This window comes from Macaca thibetana, chromosome 1 (genome assembly GCF_024542745.1).
Source record: "Macaca thibetana thibetana isolate TM-01 chromosome 1, ASM2454274v1, whole genome shotgun sequence".
NCBI lineage: Eukaryota > Metazoa > Chordata > Mammalia > Primates > Cercopithecidae > Macaca > Macaca thibetana.
In genome coordinates this window covers 35,433,271-35,460,046 of record NC_065578.1, presented here as the reverse complement: position 1 = coordinate 35,460,046, position 26,776 = coordinate 35,433,271, and the positions used below count along the sequence as shown (strand labels likewise).

At 49.4% G+C, this 26,776-nt stretch overlaps 2 protein-coding genes across 4 annotated transcripts in view; both read left to right on the top strand.

Annotated features, from left to right (window-relative positions):
- Nucleotides 1-8,678: 8,678 nt before the first annotated feature.
- LSM10 (LSM10, U7 small nuclear RNA associated) lies at nt 8,679-13,247 on the top strand. Of its 2 annotated transcripts, none has more exons than XM_050801083.1 (2): nt 8,679-9,294; nt 12,528-13,247. In XM_050801083.1, exon 2 carries the CDS (start codon nt 12,552-12,554, stop codon nt 12,921-12,923), a length of 372 nt encoding a protein of 123 aa, XP_050657040.1. In that variant the 5' UTR covers nt 8,679-9,294; nt 12,528-12,551; the 3' UTR covers nt 12,924-13,247. The 2 variants fall into 2 exon arrangements, with proteins under 2 accessions (XP_050657040.1, XP_050657047.1); XM_050801090.1 differs by lacking the exon at nt 8,679-9,294 and adding an exon at nt 10,880-11,432.
- Nucleotides 13,248-20,682: 7,435 nt separating this feature from the next.
- The window catches only part of STK40 (serine/threonine kinase 40), a 47,997-nt gene continuing 41,903 nt past the window's right edge, over nt 20,683-26,776 (top strand). For both annotated transcript variants that reach the window (XM_050799491.1, XM_050799501.1), the window contains exon 1: nt 20,683-20,919. The gene's annotated coding sequence lies outside the window, so the exon portion shown is untranslated. The remainder of the gene's footprint in view (nt 20,920-26,776) is intronic.

Below are 26,776 nucleotides of genomic sequence, written 5' to 3'. Positions count from 1 at the left end.
GAGCTGAGATCACAACACTGCACTCCAGCTTGGGTGACCCAGCAAGACTCTGTCTCAGAAAAAAAAAAAAAAAAAGAAAGAAACACTGACTGGGGAGTTTGGGCAGAGAACCTAACAGAGATCCAGCTAGAAGATCAAATCAAATTATGGAAGGCTTACTTAAATGTCAGCATTGGAATCTATGCTGCTAGTAAATTGAAAGTGTTCTTAGAAGGTAAATGATAAGTTCAGAACTGGGTTTTGAATCTGTTGGCAAAAAATTGTAAGCGACACAAAGACCAGTGAGATGGTTTTGATAATAAATTAAGGCCAGGCATGGTTGCTCATGCCTATAATCCCAGCACTTTGGGAGACCAAGGCAGGTGGATCACCTGAGGTTGGGAGTTCAAGACCAACCTGACCAACATGGAGAAACCCTGTCTGTACTAGAAAATACAAAATTAGCTGGGTGTGGTGGCACATGCCTGTAATCCTAGCTACTTGGGAGGCGGAGGCTTAGGCAGGAGAATTGTTTGAACCAGGGAGGCAGAGGATGCAGGGAGCTGAGACTGCACCACTGCACTCCAGCCCGGGCGACAAGAGCAAAACCCCCATCTCAAAATTAGCCAGGCATGATGGTGTGCACTTACAGTACCAGCTACTCAGGAGGCTGAGAAGGGAGGATCATTTGAGTCCAGGAGTTGGAGATGGCAGTGAGCTGTGATCACTCCACTGTACTCTGGGCTGTGCAGCAGAGCAAGACCCTGTCTCTATTAAAAAAAAAAAAAGCGGCCGGGCGCGGTGGCTCAAGCCTGTAATCCTAGCACTTTGGGAGGCCGAGACGGGCGGATCACAAGGTCAGCAGATCGAGACCATCCTGGTTAACACGGTGAAACCCTGTCTCTACTAAAAAATACAAAAAACTAGCCGGGCGAGGTGGCAGGCGCCTGTAGTCCCAGCTACTCGGGAGGCTGAGCCAGGAGAATGGCGTAAACCCGGGAGGCGGAGCTTGCAGTGAGCTGAGATATGGCCACTGCACTCCAGCCTGGGCGACAGAGCTAGACTCCGTCTCAAAAAAAAAAAAAAAAAAAAAAAAAAAAGTAAGGAAATGATGGCAGAGATACTTCAAAGAATTTGCAGGGCTAGTGACTGAGTGATTGTGACAGCTGTGGGGGAATCAAGAAATTATAGAAGTTATCGGCTGAGCGGGGTGGCTCATGCCTGTAATCCCAACACTTTGGGAGGCCAAGGCAGGAGGATCTCTTGAGCTCAGGAGTTTGAGACCAGCCTGGGCAATGTGGTGAAACTCTGTCTCTACTAAAAATACAAAAAAATTTAGCCAGGTGTGGTGGTGCATGCCTGTAGTCCCAGCTACTCTGGAGGCTGAGGTGGGAGGATCACTTGAGCCTGGAAGGTGGAGGTTGCAGTGAGCCAAGATCATGCCCCTGCACTCCAGCCTGTGTGGCAGAACAATAACTTGTCTCCAAAAAAAAAAAAAAAAAAAAAGCAAAGAAGAAAAAATTATAGAAGTTATCAAGGTTACTCAAGGTGCCCAACTTAGGTAGCTGAAAAATGGTGGTAGCAACTGCAGAAATGGAAAAATTCAGAGCAGGAGCTGATTTGGAAGGGACTTGATGAATTTTTCTCATAGACCTACTGGGTTTTGAGTAGCAGTAAGACATCTGGGGAATAAGCAATGTAAGACATGGGAAAATGGAGATCCAGAGAGCAGTGTGGGCTGGGGCACAGACCTGGACTCGGCAGCATGGGAGGAGACAGCTCAAGACAGCTACCCTGGCCGGGCGCGGTGGCTCAAGTCTGTAATCCCAGCACTTTGGGAGGCCGAGACGGGCGGATCACGAGGTCAGGAGATCGAGACTAGCCTGGCTAACACGGTGAAACCCCGTCTCTACTAAAAAAATACAAAAAACTAGCCGGGCGTGGTGGCGGGCACCTGTAGTCCCAGCTACTGGGGAGGCTGAGGCAGGAGAATGGCGTAGACCCGGGAGGCGGAGCTTGCAGTGAGCTGAGATCCGGCCACTGCACTCCAGCCTGGGAGACAGAGCGAGACTCCATCTGGAAATACAGCCCCAGAGGAAACACACACATTAGGGGACAGGAGAATGAAGTGGGCTTAAAAAGAGAGAGAGAGAGAAATGGAAAAGAAGCAATCAGAGAAATGGGTGAAGGTAAGTGACACAATGCCCAGAAAAAACAAAACACCAAGGAGGAGGGTGATCAGAATGCTCGAGCACTCAGGGGGATGCCAGAAGTGAGGACTACAAGAGGAGATATGGGTTTTAGGAGCAAGGATATCATTAGCAACCTTTGCTGAAAAAGTTAGTGGGGGCTTGGGAGTAGAAACCAGGTTCCAGTAAGCAGAGCCATTGGTGTGAGAAAGTGGAAGCCTCGCTGTTCAGCAGCAATTCTCAAACTTCTTGGTCTTGGAACCTCTACATACTCTTCAAAATGATTGACAGCTTTTGTTTATGTGGGTTACATATATTATCTGTCATATTGGAAATTAAAATAAAAATAATATTAATTCATTCAGAAATTAACTCATGAACGTAAATTTATATTATATATAAAATAAACTCACTAACATTTATATATAAAAATATAAACTCACTTACAAATTTATATACATATATAAAATATATAAACTCACCAGGATAAGTTTATATGTATATAAAATGTGTAAACTCACATAAATTTACATATATAAAATATATAAACTCACTATCATAAATTTATATAAATTATATAAACTCACTAACATAAACTCACTAACAAAAATTTGTATGTATATAAAATATATAAATCCACTATAAAAATTTATAAATTTTTTATATATATAAAATTTATAAACTCACTAACATACATTTATATATGTAAAATATATAAACTCACTAACAAATTTATATATATAAAATATATAAACTCACTAACATAAATTTCTCTCTATATAAAACATATAAACTAACATAAATTTCTATATATCATAAACATAAATTTATATATATAAATTATATAAACTCACTAACATTAACTCACATAAATATGTATGTATATAAATATACAAACTCACTAACATAAATTTATATATATACAATATATAAACTAACATACATTTTTATATATATAAAATATATTAACTCAGTAACATACATTATATATATAAAATATATATTTATATATATAAAATATAGGCCAGGTACAGTGGCTCATGCCTGTAATCCTAGCACTTTGGGAGGCCAAGGCAGGTGGATCACCTGAAGTCAAGAGTTCAACACCAGCCTGGCCAACATGGTAAAACCCTGTCTCTACTAAAAATACAAAAATTAGCCAGGCATAGTGGTACGCATCTGCAATCCCTGCTACTTAGGGAGCTGAGGCAGAAGAATCGCTTGAACCTGTGAGATGGAGGTTGTAGTGAGCCAAGATCGCACCACTGCACTAGCCTGGGCGACAGAGCAAGACTGTCTCAAAAAAAAAAAATTATATATATAATATAAATTTATGTTAGTTTATATATATTATATATATATAAAACCATAAACTCACTAATGTAAGTTTAAGACTTTCGTAAGTAGCAGTATTATCACCAACGAGGTTTATCTGAGGCACAGTTCTCACTCACTGAAACATCCCAATACCCAGCCATGAAAACTCTCAATATAGTCGGCACTGGCAACTTTTGACAGTCTCTATGGAGACTGAATATTTAAAAGAAGAGAAGCGGCCGGGCGCGGTGGCTCAAGCCTGTAATCCCAGTACTTTGGGAGGCCGAGGCGGGTGGATCACGAAGTCAGGAGATCGAGACCATCCTGGCTAACATGGTGAAACCCCGTTTCTACTAAAAATACAAAAAAACTAGCCGGGCGTGGTGGCGGGCGCCTGTAGTCCCAGCTACTCGGAGGCTGAGGCAGGAGAATGGCGTAAACCCGGGAGGCGGAGCTTGCAGTGAGCGAGATCGCGCCACTGCACTCCAGCCTGGGTGACACAGCGAGACTCCGTCTCAAAAAAAAAAAAAAAAAAAAAAAAAAAAAAAAAAAAAGAAGAGAAGCAAATCCAGTCTCAGCTGGAAAAGTGATCCTACTTGAGGAAAGGCTGGCATAAGGGCCTTTTGAGAAGTTTGACTGTGGAAAGTAAGAAAACAGGAGATTGCATGGAGGAGAAAGACAATTTTATTTTTAGAATAAGAGTAGCCCAACAGTGATTGCTGATAAAAAGGGAAGCCTCCTAGGGGAGATGGAAATCAATCAATGAGAGAGTGAAGGAATGAAAGAAGCCTTTTTTTTTTTTTTTTTTTTTTTTGAGACAGGGTATTTGTCACCCAGGCTGGAGTGCAGTGTGCAGTGGCACAATCATAGCTCACTGCAGCCTCAACCTCCTGGGCTCAAGAGATCCTCCAGCCACAGCCTCCCAAGTAGCTGTGATGGCAGCAGCAGAGGCCCATCTGGAGCAGCCAGCTTCAACCACTTCATGCCAGCTGCAGCAGTGGAGGTGCAGCCGGGGCTGCGTGCTCTGTGGAGTCAGCAGGGGCCAGAAACAGGTGATACCAGCAGGAGCCCCACACCCTACCAAGTTGGCAAGGCATGGAGCCCTCACTCCTGGGCACAGCTGCAGCCGCCCAGCCATGGTTCCAGAGTCGGGCATCCCTGTGCTCTTGAGGGCCCAGAAAGCCCCTGCCCCTGCAGGCTCAGAAGTGCCTGCTCCCACTCCCGGGCCTCTCCCCACTCCTGGCGCCCACTCCAGTGCAGAGCAAAGTTGTGGCTAAGCCCCACCACTGTTGTGACCCAGCTTGGTGTGCGTGCACTTGGGGTGACACTGACACACCAATCCCTGCTGCCTCAGCACCCCCCCGCCAGACTTTGGGCACCAATAAGCTTGGGATGGAGGCCAAGGGACTGAGGGTGGCTTGGTGCAGGCCTGCAGGCACCTCAGCCCAGGAAACCTGGGCACCAGCAGACGGCATGTTAATAGTGCCAGGAGGCAGTCAGGTTCCTAGGCAGAAGGGGCAGATCCCCATTGAAACCCCACCTTCAAGCCAGGGGTGGCCTGAAGCCTGAAGGTGGGGCTGTTCCAGGTGGAGTCCAGGACAGGAGTAAGAACTTCATTGATGCCTTCCAGCCAATTGGATGGTACTTTTTCCAGGCCCACCCATGGCCACCCATGGGCCAACCAGCATGCACTTCCTCCATTCTGAGCACATGAAAACCCCAGACTCAGCCAGCCTCAGACACTCCACAGGACCTGCCTGCAGAAAGGAGCTACCCACTTCAGGCCTCCCAAGAGCTGTTCTGTCACTCAGTAAAGCTCTCTCCCGCTTGCTTACCCTCCAGTTATCCACATAATCTCATTCTTCCTGGATGCGAAACAAGAACTTGGGACCCGCCAAACAGCGGGAGTGAAAGGAGCTGTAACATATTCCTGGCCAGCTCAGCTGAGCTGCGGGTGGTAACACACTCCCAGACTGCAGGAGTGAAGAGTGGGGACCCTTCTGGGGAACCACCCTCCACCAGCCGGTAGCTGCACCACATGACAGGAAGCAGTGGCGGGGCCCAGCCAGCCCAGGAGCCACGGGCCAGAGCCGGGCCGCACAGGGCGGTAGGACTGAAAAAGCTGTAACACACATGGACTGAAACACGCCCCCGCCCCCAACATGCCCCGCCCCTGCTCCTCGGGAGGTGAAAAGCAGCAGCCCTTTTTGGGACCCAGACCTCGGGGCTCCCCAAGCCAGGGCTGTGACACACTGTAACACCCTCTCTGGGGCTCTGTGGTTCCTGGTGTCTCTGAGCTTTCGGCCACCACTGTGTTCCCCTTGTCCAGATGCTGGTGCCCAGAGCAGAAGCCACTTGCGGTATGTCTGGTCCAGCTGCAGCCTTGCACAGAGCCAAAGCCTGTGCCGGCGCCTGGAGCTGGCCGTGCCGGGGCTTGGAGCTGCCCACCCGCTGCAGCAGCCAGCATATCTGGCTGTGTGTAGTGGTCGGACCCTGTGCTCACTCACACACCCCTCACTGCTCCACACCTGGCACGCCTTTGGCAGGCGTGGTATCCGGGCCCGTAGTGCGAGCTGAGCTCAGCCTCCAGACTGAGCGGGCAGAACGAGCCCAGCAGGCACAAGCAAAAGTCAAGCACAGGCGCTGCTAGCCACAGAGATTTCCGCATGGCAAAGTGACACCCTAAGGTTCTTGTGACAGCTGGGACTATAGGCGCACCCACTACACCCAGCTAATTTCTTAAAACATTTTTGGCCAGGCTCGGTGGCTCATGCCTGTAACCCCAGCACTTTGGGAGGCTGAGGAGGGCAGATCACCTGAGGTCGGGAGTTCAAGACCAGCCTGATCAACATGGAGAAACCCGGTCTCTACTAAAAATACAAAAATCAGCCAGGTGTGGTGGCACATACCTGTAATCCCAGCTACTTGGGAGGCTGAGGCAGAAGAATCACTTGAACCCGGGAGATGGAGGTTGTGGTGAGCCGAGATCGGGCCATTGCACTCCAGCCTGGGCAACAAAAGTGAAACTCCGTCTCAAAAAAAAAAAAAAATTTAGAGATGGGGTCTCACTATGTTGCCAAGGCTGGTCTCAAACTCCTGAGCTTGAACAGTCCTCTTGCCTTGGTCTCCCAAAGTGTTGGGATTACAGATGTGAGCCACCCTGCCCAGTCAAGAAGCCTAACTTACTGAGCTGCTTCTCTGTGCCAGGTGCTTTCACACATTAATGAAAGTCACTCAAATCTCCCAGTTCTCTGAGAAAAACCTTATTTTTTGTTTTCATAATAAGGAAATTGAGGCTGAGGAAGAAAGTGATTTTTCCAAGGCTATACAGAACGACTTTTAAAAAATGTAAATCAGGGCCGGGCGCGGTGGCTCAAGCCTGTAATCCCAGCACTTTGGGAGGCCGAGACGGGCGGATCACGAGGTCAGGAGATCGAGACCATCCTGGCTAACACGGTGAAACCCCGTCTCTATTAAGAAATACAAAAAACTAGCCAGGCGAGGTGGCGGGCGCCTGTAGTCCCAGCTACTCGGGAGGCTGAGGCAGGAAAATGGCGTAAACCCGGGAGGCGGAGCTTGCAGTGAGCTGAGATCCGGCCACTGCACTCCAGCCTGGGTGACAGAGCGAGACTTCGTCTAAAAAAAAAAAAAAAAAAAAAAAAAAATGTAAATCAGGGGCCGAGAGCGGTGGCTCAAGCCTGTAATCCCAGCACTTTGGGAGGCTGAGACGGGCGGATCACAAGGTCAGGAGATCGAGACCATCCTGGCTAACACAGTGAAACCCCGTCTCTACTAAAAAATACAAAAAAACTAGCCGGGCGAGGTGGCGGGCACCTGTAGTCCCAGCTACTTGGGAGGCTGAGGCAGGAGAATGGCGTAAACCCGGGAGGCGGAGCTTGCAGTGAGCTGAGATCCGGCCACTGCACTCCAGCCTGGGCGACAGAGCGAGACTCCGTCTCCAAAAAAAAAAAAAAAAAATGTAAATCAGGTAGGGCACAGTGGCTTGTGCCTGTAGTCCCAGCTATTCTTGAGGCTTGGGCAGGAGGATCACTTGAGCCCAGGAAGTTGAGGCTGCAGTGAGCTATGATCACATCACTGCACTCCAGCCTGGGTGACACGGTGAGACCCTGTCTCTACAAGTAAATCAAATCATGTTGCTCCCTTTCAATAGCCTATCACAGCACTTCTAGTACTAGTTGAGAAGACGGAAGCACAGAGAAGATAGCTAACTTGCCCAGTCACAGCCAGGAGCAGATTTGAACCTAGGCACTGTATCCGGAGGCTGCACTCCTAACCATGAAATCTAAACTCCTTACCTTGGCTCACAAAGTCCTATATGCTCTGGCTCCTGCTTCCTCTCTGGTCTCTTGTTATACCACTCTCCCCAGCTTCCCTGGCCTTTCCTGTGTTCCTAAATTGTCAAGGTCATTTCCCCCAGGTTCTTTGCATGAATTGTGAAAAGAAAAAAATTGACTTTTAATTGGTGATTTGGCTTTTATTTGCTAAATTTGTTAAATTTGGGTTTTATTTGCAACTCTAGAATTGGGCAACACCTCATTCTATAAAACGGAATGAGTGTTCAAATAAGCTGAGCAGAGGAGATTAGTTTTACAGACAGAAAAGGGCTGAGGAAAGCAGAAACAGAGAACAAAAAGCAGATTGGTTGTTTCAAAGTTACTTTCCTTGTAACTTTGAAGGCTAAAGCAGAGGGGACTTCCTTATCCTGCCAGCTAAAACTGGATGGTTTGGAGATTTAAGTATCTCTCACTCTTCTGATTTATCTGAATATCAGATAAGCAACTTAGTTTCCACTTGGTGATGTGGAACTTTAGCATGAGTGACTCCATTTTGGTTTTGTCTGTTGGGCTTGGTGCAGGAGCCCTGTCCAAACCAATGGCTGCCTTTTTTTTTTTTTTTTCTTTGAGACGGAGTCTTGCTCTGTTGCCCAGGCTAGAATGAAGTGGTACAATCTGAGCTCACTGCAGCCTCCACTTCCTGGGTTCAGGCAATTCTCCTGCCTCAGCCTCCCGAGTAGGTGGGACCAGAGGTGTACACTACCACAGTGGGCTAATTTTTTCTATTTTTTGTAGAGACAGGGTCTCCCTATGTTGCCCAGACCAGTCTCGAACTCCTGGGCTCCAATGATCCTCCCGCTTTGTCCTTCCAAAGCGCTGGGATTACAGGTGTGGGCCTCCGCGCCCAGCCCTGCCTCCTATAAATTTTATTTAACAAACTGTTCCCTCTAATTGCAATGCTCCGCCCATAGTTTTCACAAGCTTGGCGTCATGTCACTAATCCCAACTCAAATGTCACCTTCTCAGGACACCCCTGACAATCCAATAAAAGACCACCTAGTCACTACCACGTCACACTTTCAATCTTCTAAAGAACTTTTTCCCTATTTTTCTTGTTTGTTTTCCTAAGACTCTCTCCCCTGCAGCGCCATCAGCTCGGGGAGCCACTTGATCTTGGTCACTGCTCTATGCCGGAGCCTAGGAAGGAGCCTGGCCCAGGGTGCCCATTCAAGAACGCGTGCGGAGTGAATGAACGACTAGTGAAGGAGACTTCAATGACGCAGGCCGGCATTTGCTGAGCGCGAGCCCCGCGCCGCGAAGCATTCTGGGAATCGTAGTTTCTCCGTGCCGCGATGACTCGCAGAGCACAGACGCACTCTGCGCCCGGAGGACAGAGCGGCCCGGTCGCTGGCGTGGTTTCTCCGTCCTGCTGCAGCCGGCGGGAGGCAGCCCGTCCAGGCGCCCGCTAGCTTCGGCGGCGACCCAGACGGGGAAAGCGGAAGGAATGTCGCGTGGTGGGTCCGGGTCGGCGGTGCAGGGAGCCGCGGGGCGGAATGCGGGGTATGCCAGGACCTCCGGAAGGAGGTGCCGGAGCCCAGGAAGCGTTTTCTTCCCCATTTACCGAGTATAGCTCATTTCTCCAGACCCGCTCCCGCTGCTCTGAGTAAGGGGTGCTCATCCCGTTTTACCGGTAGCTTAGCTAGCTTGGAGAAGCTAAGTGGTTTGCTAAGTGGTCTCCCTCCTAGAAGGTGGCAGAGCCTGTCCTAGAACCCGGGCCTGACTCGAGGTCTAGTGATTGCTCTTTGCAGTCGCAGCAGCAACCCCATACCTTTGCTTGATCGCAGATTCGTCAGGCTGCAGCTGGGTGGCTGGTCGTTAGGCCCTGCCCAAGGACTTAGCTCCCAGCCCCGCTCATCACTGGCCTAGTCTAGCTTGCCACGCTCAGTGCCACACTGCACAGCCCTGGACGGGATGCTGAGTGAGGTAAAGAGAGAGCGTTGCACCCCCGTTAACTCAGGGTCTGAAAATAAGGGATAGGTAAGACCTAGTGCACTAATACAATATCGGGGTACGTTGAAATCAAAGGAGAGTACCTTCAGTGGAGTGTGATTCTGGTAGCTTTGTTTCGCCTGTAGTTTAATAAATGTGGAAACAGGTTCAGAGACATTAACTTTTATAGGTTTACATAATTAGGGGTGGAGTGGGGATTCCAGCCTGGGTTTCTCTACCTTCAAAACCTATGTACCTTATATACTACCGGTTGGGTTTTTTTCCCCCCTCAATTCATTATCTAGATTTATTTTCTTTCTTTTTTTTTCTGAGAGTCTCGCTCTGTCACCCAGGCTGGAGTGCAGTGGCACAATCTTGGCTCACTGTAACCTCTGCCTCCTGGGTTCAAGCGATTCTCCTGCTTCAGCCTCCCAAGTAACAGATTACAGGTGCTCCCATGCCCAGGTAATTTTTGTATTTTTAGTGGATACTGGGTTTCACCATGTTGGCCAGGTGGGTCTTGAACTCCTGACCTCAGGTGATCTACTCCCCTTGGCCTCCCAAAATCCTGGGATTACAGGCGTCAGCCCCTGCGCCCAGCCTCATTACCTAAATTTCTACTTACCTAACAGCTGCATGGTATAGACCAATAGTTCCCAGAGTGTGGGCCCCTGACCAGCAGCATCAGCATCACCTGGGAATATGTTCGAAATGACTCTCTCTGGCCTCACCTCAGACCTCCTGAGTCAAACTGGGAGTGGGGCCCAGCAAGCTGAGATAACAAGCCCCTCAGATGATTCTGATACACACTGTATGTATCAGATGATTCTGATAATGTATGAGAACTACTGGTGTCAAGCACTGAGTCTCAAACCTTCACGTGTATCTAATTCACATACGGGGTCATGTTGAAATGCAGAGTCTGTTTCCAGTCAGTGTGGAAGAATGGCAGTGAGCCACTCAGTGAAGGAGTGGATTATCTCAGAACAGGCCTGGGGAGAGACCTGAGATTATGCATTTCTAACCAGTACCCCTCAGCACTTTGGAGTTACCTGGGGAGCTTTTTTTCTTCTTCTTTCTTTTTTTTCTTTTTTTTTTTTTTTTTGAGATGGAGTCACTCCGTCGCCCAGGCTGGAGTGCAGTGACGTGATCTCGGCTCACTGCAAGCTCTGCCTCCCAGGTCCACACCATTCTCCTGCCTTAGTCTCCCCAGTAGCTGGGACTACAGGTGCCGCTACCATGCCCGGCTAATTTTTTTGTATTTTTAGTAGAGATAGGGTTTCACCATGTTAGCCAGGATGGTCTCGATCTGACCTCATGATCCGCCCACCTCGGCCTCCCAAAGTGCTGGGATTACAGGCGTGAGCCACTGCGCCCGGCTGGAAACTTTTACAAAATAGGAAATCTGGGCCCACCCCTCTAACCAAATGAATCAGAATCTGGGGTGGGGAAGGTCGAGTTAAAAACTCGCCAGATGATTCTAATGTACACCTGGCGTGAGGTTTGGAGCCAGGCGGCTATGGATTTTTTTTTTTTTTTTTTGAGACAGAGTCTCTCTCATGCAGGCTGGAGTGCAGTGGCATGATCTTGGCTCACTGCAGCCTCCACCTCCCGGATTCAAGCGATTCTCCTGCCTCAGCCTCCGGAGCAGCTGGGATTATAGGTGCACACTACCATGCCCGGCTAATTTTTGTATTTTTAGTAGAGACAGGGTTTTACCATGTTGGCCAGGCTGGTCTTGAATTCCTGGCCTCCGGCGATCCACCCGACTCAGCCTCACAAAATGCTGGGATTACAGGTGGGAGCCACCATGCCTGGCCTACGGCTACGGATTTGAATTCCAGCAATTCCACTTATTTACTGTGACCTTGGTCAAGTTACCTCTCCTAGCCGTATTTTTTGTTTTTAAAAGTTATTGATTTATTTAAATTAATGTATTATTAGGAATGATACTGACTTTTGTTGTTGGTCCTAATAATTTATCTTGAATTCTCAATGTAGATAATCATATAATTGACAAACAAGGACAGTGATCTTCCTTTATAATTATTGTTTCTCTAAATTCTTTCCCTTCCCTTCTTTCTGTAATCGTTTTTTTGAACGTTGCATTGACCATTACCTACGTTTTACTGTTGATTAGAAGCCATAAAAGGCATCCTTTTCTTGTCCCTGGCTCAATAGAAATGCTCATCATTTTCTTTATTTTTTGAGACAGAGTCTTGCTCTTGTTGTCCAGGCTGGAGTGCAATGGCGCGATCTTGGCTCATTGCAATCTGCCTCCCGGCTTCAAGCAATTCTCCTGCCTCAGCCTCCTGAGTAACTGAGATTACAGGCGTGTGCCACCACGCCCAGCTAATTTTTTGTATTTTTAGTAGAAATGGTGTTTCACCGTATTAGCCAGGCTGGTCTCAAACTGAGTGGATCTCGCTATGTTGCCCAAGCAGGTCAGCAGAACTCTTGGGCTCAAGTGAAGCTCCTCCCTCAGTCTCCTGAGTAGCTGGTACTACAGGTGTATCCCAGTGTGCCTGGCCATCCTAGCCATATTTTTCTCATTCATAAAATAAGCATAAGTAATCCTTGGCTTGCAAGTTGGTGTGAGGATTCCATGAGACATGTGCGGGAAGTATCTGTGTCCACAGATACAAAAATTGCAGAGGTGGTCTGTGCTGGGAATTTTGTTTGAGAACCTGGTGGAGGTGAGTTGGCAACTGTACCCCCTACCCTGCTATAGCTGCCATCTGTGTGCTCCTGTCCACAGCAAGCAGGCAGCTGGTGTGGAAGAATGGCACTGAGCCATTCAGTGAAGGAGCGGACCATCTCTGAGAACAGCCTGATCATCCTACTGCAGGGCCTCCAGGGCCGGGTAACCACTGTGGACCTGCGGGATGAGAGCGTGGCCCATGGACGCATAGACAATGTCGATGCTTTCATGAACATCCGCCTGGCCAAAGTCACCTACACGGACCGTTGGGGGCATCAGGTCAAGCTGGATGACCTCTTTGTGACAGGCCGCAATGTCCGCTACGTCCACATCCCAGATGACGTGAACATCACCTCGACCATTGAGCAACAGCTGCAGATTATCCATCGGGTGCGGAACTTTGGTGGCAAGGGCCAAGGCCGGTGGGAATTTCCCTCCAAAAACTATAAGTGAGGCCCTCAGCAAGCCCTGGCCCCAACTCGGCTTCCTCCAGTGTTCTCTGGAGCCAGCTCCCTGCCCTCACACCCTGTCTAGAACCCGAGAAGAGAGCAGGGCCAGGCCAGAAGCTGGTGTCCAACAGACACCACCTGTCAAAGCTGCGTTTCACAGGGTTCCACCTCCCAGACTCCTTCTGGGACCCAGAATCCTATCTGTCTGTGGCCTTGGGGTAGGTGACAATCCCCCTTTTTGATGATCTGAATCTCTGACTTATTGATCATGGAACCTGTCAAGTAGTTTTCAACTCTCCCAGTGAGGATAATTAAACATGCTCAGTCTAAGCCACCTCTAACTGTCTCCATTCCTCTTGCAGTTGTGTTCATTTTCTTGTGAAACCCAACTTGAATACAAACAGGTCCATGCCCTAGGCCTTCCCTTCTGTGTGCTGGGCTCCCAGACTGTCATGTGTAGTCGGGGGCAGACTCAAGCTTGGCTGCACATTGGAATCACCTGTCCCACCCTCAGAGATTCATATTTCGTTGGTATGGGGTATGGTCTGAGGGCTGGGAGTTTTTTAATTTCCCAGGCAATTCTAATATGTAGCAATTTGAGAATGGTAGGAGAGTACTTCAGTCTGGGCAGGTGGAAAATGGCTTTTCTACTCAGTCCCTGTTGAAGAGGCTGTTAGTCTCATTGCTGTTTCTTGAAGCAGAGAGATTGGAGTAACCTGGGCCCTCCCCTGGGGTGTGAGAGCTCTGCTAATAGCAGGAATTCCATCTCTGATCTGAGAATTATTGGGTTCTCAGGGTTAGAACCCAAGTCCTTGTAGTAGCTGTCTTGTCATTCTAGGCCTGCCACAGGCAAACAACTGTCTTAGTGAAAGTGGCTCACTTGTGGTCAGGAGTTCGAGACCGGCCTGGCCAACATAGTGAAACCCCGTCTCTACTAAAAATAAAAAAATAAAAAAAAAATTAGCCGGGCGTGGTGGTGCACACCTGTAATCCCAGCTCCTCAGGAGGCTGAGGTGGGAGAATCGCTCGAATTGAACCAGGAGGTGGAGGTTGCAGTGAGCCAAGATCACACCACTGCACTCCAGCCTGGGCAACAGAGGGAGACTCTGTCTCAAAAAAAAAAAAAAAAAGAAAAGAAAGAAAATGGCTTTGTCCTGTGGAACCAGAGAGTTTGAACTCATCAGATATCCACAGCACACCTGCCATGTGCCAAGGCCTTCTGCTAAGCACACATCATCTTTTTGTTTTATTTTGTTTTCAATAGAGATGAGGTCTCACTATGTTGCCCATGCTGGTCTTGAATTCCTGGACTCAAGCCATCTCCTGCCTCAGCCTCCCTGAGTGGTAGGATTACAGGCGTGAGCCCCCAGGTCTGGCCAAGCACACATTGTCAAGTGAGATTTGAACCTTTTTATATAGGAGCTTATACCCTAGTGGGGGAGGTGGTCAAAGAAAACAAAGATGAGGCTGAACAGAGTGGTTCACACCTGTAATCCCAGCATTTTGGGAGGCTGAGGCTGATGGATCACTTGAGGCCAGGAGTTCCTGACCAGCCTGGCCAACATGGTGAAACCCCATCTCTACTAAAAATAGAAAAATTAGCCGGGCATGGTGGCGTGTGCCTGTAATCCCAGCTACCTGGGAGGCTGAGGCACGAGAATTGCTTGAACCCAAGAGGCAGAGGTTGCAGTGAGCCAAGATCATGCCATGTCACTCCAGCCTGGGCGACAGAGCAAGACTGTCTCAAAAAAAAAAAAAAGAAAAAAAGAAAACAAAGATGAAATCCAGCTTGAGAACTGCTGTGGCAGAGTTTTGAATAAAGCAGGGCCCCTGACCTTAAGATGCTGTCATTCTTGAGAGAGATTTGAGAGGAATGTTCATGGGGACATTAGCAGCCCGAGGGCACTGCATTCACATTCTGGTTCCGTCTGTCAGGTGTTGTCTGCAGACCACCTCATCAGGACCAACTGGGATATGTGTAGGAAATGCACTTTCCTGGCTCCTCCTTACCCAGACTTGAACCGGAGTCTAGCACCCAGGAATCTGCATTCACATCCACCCATCCACTGTGATTCTTTTGCATACTGTATTTATTTTATTGCCTACAGGTCTAGAAGCCCCTTAAGTCTGCCCTTTGCCTTTAGGGAGAACTTCTGAGTTTTCCAGCCACTCTGACAACTGGAGTTAAAAGGACTGACCCCACAAAGTGACTGCTGGAAAGAGAAACCAGAGGGCAGGTGTAGAGGGAAGGCCTTCACTGTGGGAACATCACCATACCCTCGCAAGTGGGGAGAGAGATGAAGAACTGGTGGGAGTCCCACAGCAGCTTCGCTTGCAGACCTCTCCCACACGTGTGCCTGTGTGTGAGAAAACGAAGAGGTCTTAGCTGGGGGTTCAGCTTAGGGATGCAGGAAAAGTCGAGCTCTGAGTCTGTGATGACACACCGGGGCCTTCTCCGTCCTCAGCAGAGCAGCAAGGGAAGCAGTAAGGCTAGTGTGGGTGCTGAGAAGAGAGGCCCAAGACATGTTCGTTAAGTGTCGTGTGTCAGACCCCAGTGGCCCTCTGTCATTCCTAGGCAAGGTCTTGGGAAGACATATGAGAATGAGGGGAACCAGGCCCTGCAGAGACACATTTTTGCCAAGCCCCTGGGTTAGAGCACAGCAGAGTCTTCAATCCCCAAAGATGGGTCTTTTGTAATCTGGTCTTGGCTTGCTGGAAAAGGCTGTTAGGGGCCCAGGAAGGGGCTCACCAGCCTGTGGGAAGCCAGGAACTCCCCAACTGCCACTGGTCAGCCATTCCACAGGTCATTCTTGAGCAGCAGCTATGTACCAGGCACAGTGGTAGCAACCGGTGAATATCGAAATGAACAAGGGTCTTGCCTCAGGAAGTGAACATTCTAGTGAAGGAAACAGATAAACTAAAAAAGTAAAAATATTTGCAGGTGCCCTGAAGGAAATAAACAGGGCCTTTTGAGAGACAATAACAGGTAGTTTTATTTTGGAAAATGTAGTCTGAGGAAGTGAAATCTTTTTTTTTAAGACATGGGGTCTTGCTCTGTTGCCCAGGCAAGAGAGCAGTGGTGCGATCATGGCTCACTGCAGCTTTGAACTCCTGGGCTCAGGCCTCAGCCTTCCAGGTGGCTGGAACTGCAGGTACATGCCACCACACTGTCTTAATTTCATAACTTTTTTTTGTTTTTCCCTAAGAGACGGTATCACTATGTTGTCCAGGCTGGTCTCAAACGTCTGGCTTCAAGCAATCCTCCTGCCTTGGCCCCAGTCACTGGAATTAAGGGCTTGAGCCACCCCATCCAGCAGGAAAGTAGTTAAACTGAGAAGGAGGCTGTCATTTAAAAAGCCAGGACAAGGCAGAGGAAACTGCCTGTGCAAAGGTCCTGGGGTGGGAAAGCTTGGGGATTTGGGACAATAATAATAACATTGTGGCTATTGAGGGAGAGAGAGGCAGATGAGAGTGGAGAAATGGGAGGGGGTGGGGCACATGACACAAGGCATGTGGACAGAGTGTAGTTGGTTCCAGTTTCTGGTGTGTACGAAACAGAACTTGAATTTTCTTTAACTCCCTTGAATTCCTGTATTTTGCCCCACTCAGTCAGAGTGGCAGAAAGTTAATTGCAGTCAATTCACTGTTCCCCCATTTTCCTTGGCATTATGTTGGAATTCTAGGCTCTTCCTTTCAAGGTGCCAAAGCATGGGAAGCGTAGTCTGATTTGGTCATCCAGTCACACTGGCATCCACTGAGATATTCTCATTTGGTTGTGATCTTTTGTCATCAGCCCATGAAGGATGCTGTTCAGTTGCTCCCCACGCCCCCCATCAAAAGACCCCCTCCAAGTGTAACCCATACCCCTCTCAGGTGTGCAGAGTTTTGTTTTGTTTTTCTGCTTTCCCCAGGCCATGTTCGGCCGAGGACATTCTTGGGTCTTAGGTGAGTGAGGTCCTGTTTGTCCAAAATGCAGCACACAGCCATTTCTCCAGAGGGTTTTGTGACTTCCCTGGTGCCCCACCCCGGAAAAGGAGCACAGCTCCTCTCTGCTTCTCAAGCCCTTGGGCCCAGGTGATATTCCCAGTTAGAAGACTGAGAAGAAGCTTCTCTCTTCTCAGGGACCCCCCTCCTCAGTCTCAGACTCCCAGATCCCCCTGGTATACAGTTTTCTAAATTTGTATCTGCACAACAATTCTGTCCATTCCTCCCTGAAAGCTAAGCTTTTGGAATTCAGAAGCTAAAAATGGGCTTAGCATTCTGTTGTATCCTTTGTTTCCTGAAGTAACGAATACAGAGTAACCTATCTGTGTGAGAGAAGGAGGGGAGAACACCAAGGAAAAGATGAAAAACAATGCAAAGTGTTACTCTCCCACCAGATTCTGGATAGTGTGGAGGCAGAGGGAAAAAGACTAAAAAAGCCTTTGAAGGTGGAAAGGTTGGGAACTGCTGCTACTGAACCAGTCCAACTCTGTCATTTTACAGCTGAGGAAACTGAGGCCCAGAGAGGGAAAGGGTCTCTCCCCAGATCCCATGGCTAAGTTAGAGGCAGAGTGCCAAGATAGGCACCATAATGGTCATGAAAAATAGCTACTGGCCAGATGCAGTGGCTCACACCTATAATCCCAGCACTTTGGGAGGCTGATGGTGGGAGGATCACTTGAGCCCAGGAGTTCAAGACCAGCCCTGGCAACATAGTGAGACCCTGTCTCTATAAAAAAATTTTTAAAAATTAGCAAGACATGGTAGCCCACACCTGTAAGTCCCAGCTACTCGAGAGGCTGAGGTGGGAGGATCTTTTGAGCCTGGGAGTTTGAGGATGCAGTGAGCTGTGATTGTGCCACTGCACTCCAGCCTGGATGACAGAGCAAGACCCTGTCTCTAAAATAAAATATATAAAAAACAGCTACTCTTTGTCGAATTGTACTACTTGCCCCGTGCTGGGTGCTCTGATGCTCCACGAGGGCAGAGCTGTTGTCTGGTTATGCCCAATCTCCAGCATCTAGCTCAGTGCTCTGCACATAGTGGGCACTCCATCAATCTTGTGGAATGAAAGTAATCCTTTTTTTTTTTTTTTTTGAGATGGGCTTTCGCTCTTGTTGCCCGGGCTGGAGTGCAATGGTGTGATCTCAGCTCACTGCAACCTCTGCCTGCCAGGTTCAAGTGATTCTCCCCACTCAGCCTCTCAACTAGCTGGGATTACAGGCACCCACCACCACCACGCCCAGCTAATTTTTGTATTTTTAGTAGAGATGGGGTTTTGCCATGTTAGCCACGCTGGTCTCAAACTTCTGACCTCAGACAATCCACCCACCTTGGCCTCCCAACGTGCTGGGATTACAGGCTTGAGCCACTGTGCCCGGCCCTGAAAGTAATCTTATTGTATCATTATAAAAAACCCATATATTAATAGCACCATTTTACAGATGAGCAAACAGGCTCAAAGAAGTTACGTGACCTGCTCAAGGTGAACAACAGAATGGGGATTTGAACTCAGGTCTGTATGATTCCAACTCCATGATCTTAACTACCGTGCTATTCCGTTTCCCAGCACTCTTGGCATCATACTGATGATAGAGTATGATAAGGGGTGCCTTTGTTCATCACAGTGGTGGTACCTAGCCACAGAGTGTAGGTCTGACACTCCGAATTTGCCAGACTTAGGCCTTGCGATTTGGTGACAAAGAGAAGCCAGAGCCAACCAGTAATGGAGACTGGGGTTCAGAAGCCTGAGGAAGCCCCTAGGGGTTGAAGGCCTCTTTCCCTCTTTCTGTGATAGGCAGATCTGCCTATATCTCGTCAAGCAACGATCTCATGCTGTTGTGACAGGCGACACTTTGTTATGGCAGCACCGTCTGCCAGTAAGCCCAGAGTTGGAGAGCCAGCAAGAGTATGTCAGCGTGAGTGTGAGAGTGTGTGTGTGTGTGTGTGTCCCAGCGTTCTCCTCATGCTGGTGTCCTGATGACAGTTTCTCATTTCCTCTGGCTGACACCTTTGGTTTCTATTCATTACTTCTTCTCCTCCCAGCTTTCCGTTTCTCTTCCTCTCCTTTGTTAAAATCCTGTATTTTCAATCAGCTGAGAGTCTCCTGGGGGTAGGGATGGTGGTGTCAGCACAGAGTGATTCATCTAGCTGATAATTAGAGCTCTGGAAAACCCAAAACTCATTTTTGTCAGAGTCAGAGCTTCCGGAATCCCTAGGCTTTTTGTTTTGTCAGAGAGAGGAGCTTGGTGGGCTGGGGCCTTCTTTATGCCTGTCTTTTGGTCACCCACCTCATTGAAGCCCTTTAACTGAGATGAGTATGAGCATTCGCTGGGTCTTGCAAAAAGCTGTTTCCATAACTCCAAGTCCTCACAGTGATCCCCCAAGCGTTATCCCTATTTGGACAGAAGGGGAAGATTGGGCAACTTGCACATAGTCGCCCAGTTTGTAAGTGATGCAGCAGGGATTCAAAGCCAAGCTTTTTGGAATCCATCAGACTTGATTCAAATCCTAGCCCTGCCATTATTAGCTGTGTGTGTTTGGGCACATTAATTTCGTTTTCTGAGCACTGGCTTCCTCAGCTGTAAACAGCCACCTACCTGATACTAATGTCTCAAGTGCTCCATGCAGAGCGTGGCACAATGGTGGGAGCAGTCCTGATTACTCTTGTTATTCAGCCCCATCAGCAGCTCATTGGGCATCAGGCATTCAGAGACAAAGGACACAGATAGAGGCAGCCAGACTTCACTCATACCAGCTCTCGTGTCCTGGCACTGCCTAGGTGGAGATGACAAATGCACACACACACAAGTGGCCACACACCCTAGGAAAACCCAGCGATGCACACAAGCTTAGACACGTGTGCCCACACATGGATATAGAGTGACCCAGGGGACAAATGGAAAGACAGCCAAGAGTTACACATCATAAGCAGCAAACACCCTGACTCACACCTCTGGGACAAGGGAGTGGGGCTATGGCCGCTGGTACTGCTGACACTGAGCCCTTTTAGCTGCTTCTGCATGCCAAGGGAGGGAAGCCAGGCTCTTAGAGGGCCCCAGTGAGTCACTTGCCTGATGCAATCCCTTTAAAGGGCTCATCTGCTGGTGCAAGAAGCTGATTCATGGAGGGCGTGGTTGCTGGAGGAGGAGGAGAAAGGGACCGAAACTGCAGCAGGAGGAACTAAGGTTAGATAGCTGTAGTCGCTAATAGGAACGCTTCACTGTCAACCTCCTTGGTCAAAGCTTCAGGGATCTCCAGGTTGAAGCTGGCCATCCTCTGGGTTTCTACAAAGGCGAGAGAACTAGAGGGAAATGACTTATGAGCGCTGCGACAGGAATTTCTGTCTTTTATTGAGCCTAACTGCAGCGCTTTCCTCACAGTTCCACAAACCGGGAAATGGGGATCAAGGATGAGTCACTTTTCTGATAAATACACTACAATTGGCCCATCTTCCAACCGCCGGGGACTTCAACCTCCGCAGGGCGAGTGTAGGGCCCGCGAGGTTCTGTGGGGTCGGGCGGGGCGGTGCCTCCATCCCAGCCTCGCTGCAGACATAGATCAGCAGTAAGTACCGCCCCATTAGAGCCTCGGCCTCCAATCGTGTAACAGGTTTCGCCCAGACCCCACCCTGAACCAATCCTCAATCGGACTCTGGCCTGTTGCCTGAAGTCTTCCGCCCATCGTCAAGATGGCCCCCCAATCCGAAAGCCGCGGGGCTGGAGACGCAGGCGGGGGGCGGGGCCCGAGACGCAGGCGGGGGGCGGGGCCCGGGGGGGCGGGGCCGCGGCTAAGGCTGGGGTAGAGGGGGCGGTGCGTCACTTCCGTTGTCAGGTGGCGGCGCCGCAGCCATGGAGGGAGGCGGCGGCGGCGGCGGCGGCTCGGGTGGCTTCGCTGGAAGGCGGCGGTGAGCGACTCGCACGCCCCCAGCCCGGCCCCGGCCCCCCGGGACGGAGAGCCGAGCAGCCCCGGCTCTGGGCTACGGACTATGGGCGAACAGCTCTGACCACCCGGCGAAGGTGAGGGCAGGGGTCCAGGAGCTGGGAGCCGGGTGGGGGTTGCGAGTAGGCGGGGCGGGCCCCGGCGGCCGCGGCGGTGACAGCCTGAAGCCATCGGGTGCAGCAGAAATGGCCCCGGCGAATGCCTCCTCCTCGACTGGGGGCTCTGCCCTTCCCCGGCGGCAGGGGCGAGGGCTGCCTCGCGCCGGGTACCGGGAGGCCGCGGGAGCTTCAGTCCCCGCCGCATTCCTGGGAAGTGGGCACTGCCAGCTTTGCCCAGAGTCACCCAGCCAGTGAATGAAGCAACCGGTGTGTGAACCCAGCCAGATTTTCCCAAAAAGAACCTTCTGCCTCTCCGTGCTTCCCTCCTAATCCCAAGAGTGAGCTGATAGTTAGAACGAGTCCCAAGGGAGGGCCAGCCAGGGCTTCCTCCAAGAGCCCTCACTCTTTGGCACGGGCGCTATCGCTGCTGGGGAATTTTTATATCCCGGGCGGCGTTCAGGTACGAGTCACAGCTACCTGCTTGCCAAGGCCACGTTTGGCCGGCCTTTTCCAAGGAGAGCTTGCTGTGGTCAGTGTTTCACCTGCCGAGCCGGTCAGGCCCGCCCATTCCCACGCCACTTGGCCCCGCCTTCCAGCCAGTAAGTAGGGACATTCGGATTCCCGATGCCGAGTTTTCTGCCCACCCCAGTCCCCAGGTTTGAAGCCCTTTTGTTAGCGGAAGGAAGAGATGACAGCCTCCCTCTGTGTGGCAGGATAGACTTTGCTCTGTTTTAAGTCACTGGAGGAAACCGGTTGGCTTTGCTTTGATTTTGAGAACCAGTGGGGAAGAGGGTAGGCATACTGGGCTGGGCGCCTTTCCTTCTGAGTAGTTTTGCGTGAGATAAGGAAGAGCAGAATGTGTAATTGTAGGGCCAAAAGAATCTTGTTTGTAAACAGTGCCTGTGAGCTCGTTTAGTGCTTCCTGATGGCTCTGCTGTGCAAGTTGTTGGTTGGGTTACTCTAGACAGTCCTCATTCATTCATTCATTCATTTCTCACATGACCACAACAAGAGTCCTTGCTTACAGGCAAGTGCTAGACAGTATAGTGGTTAACAGTAGGCTTTGGAGCCAGACTTCGTGAGTTCAAATTCTGGCTCAGCAACTTTCCAGCTGTGTGTCCCTGGGCACATTGCTTAGCCTCCCTGTGCCTCAGTGTCTTCATCTATAAAACAGGGATGATAACATAGACATTATGAAGAGTAAAAAGTTAACACGTAAAACATACAACCGTGTTTGCCACGTAATAAGGATTCAATAAATGTTACCTATTTTTATTTCAAGGAGCATACAGTCTAGTTAAGGGAAATTGACCCGTAAACAAATGGTTGAAATGTGGTCTAAAGAAGCTAGTAGTGGCCGGGCGCCGTGGCTCATGCCTGTAATCCTAACACTTTGGGAAGCCAAGGCGAGCGGATCACCTGAGGTCAGAAGTTTGAGACCAGCCTGGCTAACATGGTGAAACTCCATCTCTACTAAAAATAGAAAAATTAGCCAGGCGTGGTGGGACAGCCCTGTAATCCCAGCTACTTGGGCTGGGGCAAGAGAATTGCTTGAACCCGGGAAGCAGAGGTTACAGTGAGCCGAGATTGAGCCACTGCACTCCAGCCTGGGTGACAGAGTGAGACTCTGTCTCAAAAGAAGAAGAAGAAGAAGCAGCTAATAGCAGCAGCAGCAGAGTGCTGTGGGAGCCCAGTGGAGAAAGGGAGAAAGGTGCGAGCTCAGCCTTGGGGGTGCGGTGGGGTCCGGAGTGTGCCATGGGAAGCTTGGCAGAAGTGATGCTGGAGCTGAGTCTAAAAGGAGAGGAGGAGAGGCTTAGCTAGGTGAGAATGAATACTTAGAGAGCGAGACAGACAAATAAACTCATAGTTTATTCCAGAAATCTCAGCTTGTTCGATCTAGTGGTATGGAAGTTGATACGGTACAAGTGAAGCAGTATAGGTGGATGAAAGAATGCCATATTAACAATTTGAGATACCATGCCCAGGGCAGCCAGGAGCAAGTGAAAAAGTCTGAGGCAGGGGAATGACATGATTGGTTACATATTTTAGAAAGATTTCACTGGAGTCCCAGTAGAGGAGGGAAGGAGGAGGACAGGAGGGACTGAAGGGCTGGAGAACTCTTCAGAGACAAACCTAGGCTTCTGAGAGAGGAGAGTTGGTGCTGGGGCGATGGATCTTTGCTGAGGAAGCACCATGTGCAACCAGTGCCAGATGGCAAGCTCCCTGCATTGGCCTGGGCTTCTCTGCCTGGCGCAGAAGTGCCTGGCACATGTGCCCCTCTCTTCCTGGGATTGCAGGTTGCTTGAGCATCTGGGGAGATAAGACTGCCCTCTCAAAGGCCAGTTGTAAAGGGTGCTGTGTTTGCTAACTTGTGCTTTTAATTTGACCTTTGGGGAAGGCAGTAGATTGTAGTAGTTAAGAGCTTATTTGAGGCCGGGCTTAATGGCTCACACCTGTAATCCCAGCACTTTAGGAGGCCGAGGTGGGCAGATCACGTGAGGTCAGGAGTTTGAGACCAGTCTAACGTGGAGAAACCCCTTGTCTACTAAAAATACAGAATTAGCCGGGCGTGGTGGCACATGCTTGTAATCCCAGCTACTTGGGAGGCTGAGACAGGAGAATCGCTTGAACCCAGGAGGCGGAGGTTGCGGTGAGCCAAAATTGCACCATTGCACTCCAGCCTGGGCAACAAGAGCAAAACTCTATCTCAAGAAAAAAAAAAAAAAAAAAGAAAAAGAAAAAGCTTATTTGTCTCTGCCATCAGACAGATCTGTGTTCTACTCCTATCCATGCTGGTCACTAGGGGTTACTTACTCTCTCCATCCCAGCTTTCTCATCTGTAAAATGGGGACAATAAGAGTACCTTCCTAATAGGGCAGTTGTGAGGAGTAAGATGTTACAGGATGAATACTTAGCAGACACTGAGTAGTAAATGTTAGGTTTTATTACAGGCTACAGGAAAGAACTTTCAGGAATTAGTTGCAGCAATTCATGGCAACTAGAACTGTGTCCCATTGAGCTGTCAGAAGTGTCCTGAGGGATCACAAGATCACAGAATTTTATTTTATTCTTTCTGAAAAGAAAATCTAAGGGGAGTTTACCCAGTCTGTATGGGAGCCATGCAGATGATTCAGCTTGGCTCTTTAAAAGAACTATTTTTAAATATAGAAGTAGGACTGCTGAGAAAAAAATAGTACTTTAAAGTATACATGGGTTGGCCAGGCGTGGTGGCTAATGCTTGTAATCCCTGCACTTTGGGAGGCTGAGACAGGCAGATCACTTGAGCCTAGGAGTTCAAGACCAGCCTGGGCAACGTGGCGAAACCCCTCTCTACAAAAAATACAAAAATTAGCTGGGCATGGTCATACGCACCTGTAGTCCCAGCTACTAGGGAGGCTGAGGTGGAAGAATCTCTTGAGCACAGGAGATCGAGGCTGCAGTGAGCCGAGATTGCACCACTGCATTCCAGTTCAGGTGAACAGTGAGACCCTGTCTCAAAAAAAAAAAAGTATACATGGGAGAAAATGTATTTAGAATTTCTTCTCTGTGTGTCCCTGCTAGCAACCCGAGTCTGGTACCTGATTAAGCAACATCGAGAGGCATCACACACGCTCATGAGTGTGGTAACTCAAAATATAGAGCCCTGATTCCACATACATGAGCTCCCATGTGTGGCTGAGGCTGTGCTGGGTCCTGGGGGCAGGAGGAGGATGGAGAGGCTGGCCCTACCATGGAGGAGGTTGTGGTCTAGCAGGACGGGCAGGCTCCTAACCAATTAACATGTGCACAGTTTGGCAAGTCTCTCACAGAAGTCTGCAGCATGTGGGGGACCCCAGTGGAAGAAGTGATTGAGCTCTAGGATGAGGAGGAGACTGGGGAGAACTTCAGAGAGCCCTTAGAACTTGGACTGGGACTGGGCACAGCAGCTCACGCCTATAATCCCAACACTTTGGGAGGCCGAGGCAGGAGGATCTCTTGAGCCCAGGAATTGAAGACCAGCCTGGCCAACATAGTGGGACCCTATCTCTACAAAAATTAAAAAAGAAAAAATTAGTTAAGCGTGGTGGCATGTACCTGTAGTTCCAGCTACTTGGAAGGCTGAAGTGGGAGGATCATTTGAGCCTGGGAGTTCCCGACTCCCAGTAAGCTGTAATCACACCACTGCACTCCAGCCTGGACAACAGAGTGAGACCCTGTCTCAAAAAAAGAACTTAAATTGGATCTTGAAGAATGAATAGAGTTTTCTGGGGGTCTATTAAGCCCTCCAGGCACGGGGAGCAGCCTGGCACAAGCATGGATATATGGTAATTCATGTGTCACTTTAGGAACCACAGGAGTTCTAGCCCAGAGTGTGAAGGGACAGACTGCAGGATGTGCCTGAGAGGTAGGCAGACACTAGGGCTCAGATGCTTGAATTTTGTATTCTGTTGGTGATGGATGCCTTGCATTAAGTGGAGGAAACATACCATTAGACCTGCATCTGCTTTGGAGGATGGAGTGGGTCGAGGGGAGGTTGGAGTCCCCATAGGAGGCTGTTGCAGTAATCCCAGCAAGGACTGAGAGGGGCTTGGATCAGGGCAGAGGCAATGGGGTTGAGAAGAAGAGCAGAGATGAGCTGTTTGGGGGGAAATCAACTGGACTCTGGGAGTGTTTGGAAGTGATGCCAGAGGGAGGAGGAATGGTGACAGTGACCTTGAGGTCCTTGGTTTTGGTGACAGAGTGAATGATAGTGCAGAGATAGGGATGGCTCAAGGAGAAGATAATGGCCAGTGAAATCTGCCAGCTTCATTCTGTAAACCCTGGGCGCACCCTCTTGGGAGAGGATCAGTTGGAACGTCTTGTAGAACCCTGTCTGAACTTGGGCCAGGCTTCCCTTTGCTTTCACCTGAGTCACCACCAGGGAGAAGGGCAGCTTTCCGTCCTTCACCTTTCCTCTGCCCAGATTTAACCAGGGAGGTGAACCTCTTTACGTTCCACATCTGTAAAATGATAAATCTTCAGCTTTCCAATGGCCCTGCGAGCAACCCTTCCCTCTGGCAGTATCCACCCCAATTCAACATACTACGGGGTCCTGAACAGCAGAGACCCTCGGGGAGAGAGGCTTTCTCTGTGTCCCCTGGAGAGCTTATCTAGAGAGAGGTCTGGAAATTGAGATTGCTGCCTGATGCTGGCTCAGCAGATTCAGCCCCTCAGGAAGGATTGGTATCTGCCAGAGGCCACCCAGGACTTGCTCAGAACCTTCAGGGAAGGGAGAGAAAGCTGCCCAGTGTCCTTGACCCTTGAAGTTCTAAGGGAGCCAGAAGCTGTCCCTCAGCTGGATTGGACTATAGCAAGGGGTGTGCTGGTGGGTGGGCCTTCAAACAGGCCCTTTGGAATTTGGGAGTTTTTTTTACATGATTTGTCCTTGGGTTTGTTGTGTAAAGAAAGTAAATGAGAAAATGATCTGAAACAAGAGCATTTCTTTCTCCTCCACCTGCTCAGGTGAGACTCTGGCCTTGAAGGTAGCCAAGGGCCCACAGCACCCCCAGCGTATCCTCCCAGGCTCTGTAATCAAGATCCAAGAGGGGAAAGGATGGAATTGCTTGCTGTAATTTACTTACCGTCTTAGAGATAGTTCCACTTCGGCACATGCAGGTCTGGGTCGTTTGTGGCTATGATGTGTCCCACTGTGAGTGTAATTTATTCAACAAGCTCTCTGCTAACAAACACTTGGGTTGTTTTCTGTATTCTACTCTCTAAACACTTCTGCTGAAGTGACTTTCTTCATACATATGATTTTGCCCACCTTAGGTATCATCTGCAGGATAAATTTCTAGAAGTGAATTGCTGCCTCAAA

Excerpts from the sequence above, each read along its gene's own strand:
- LSM10 (XM_050801083.1), top strand. The coding sequence starts at position 12,552 with ATGGCACTGAGCCATTCAGTGAAGGAGCGGACCATCTCTGAGAACAGC.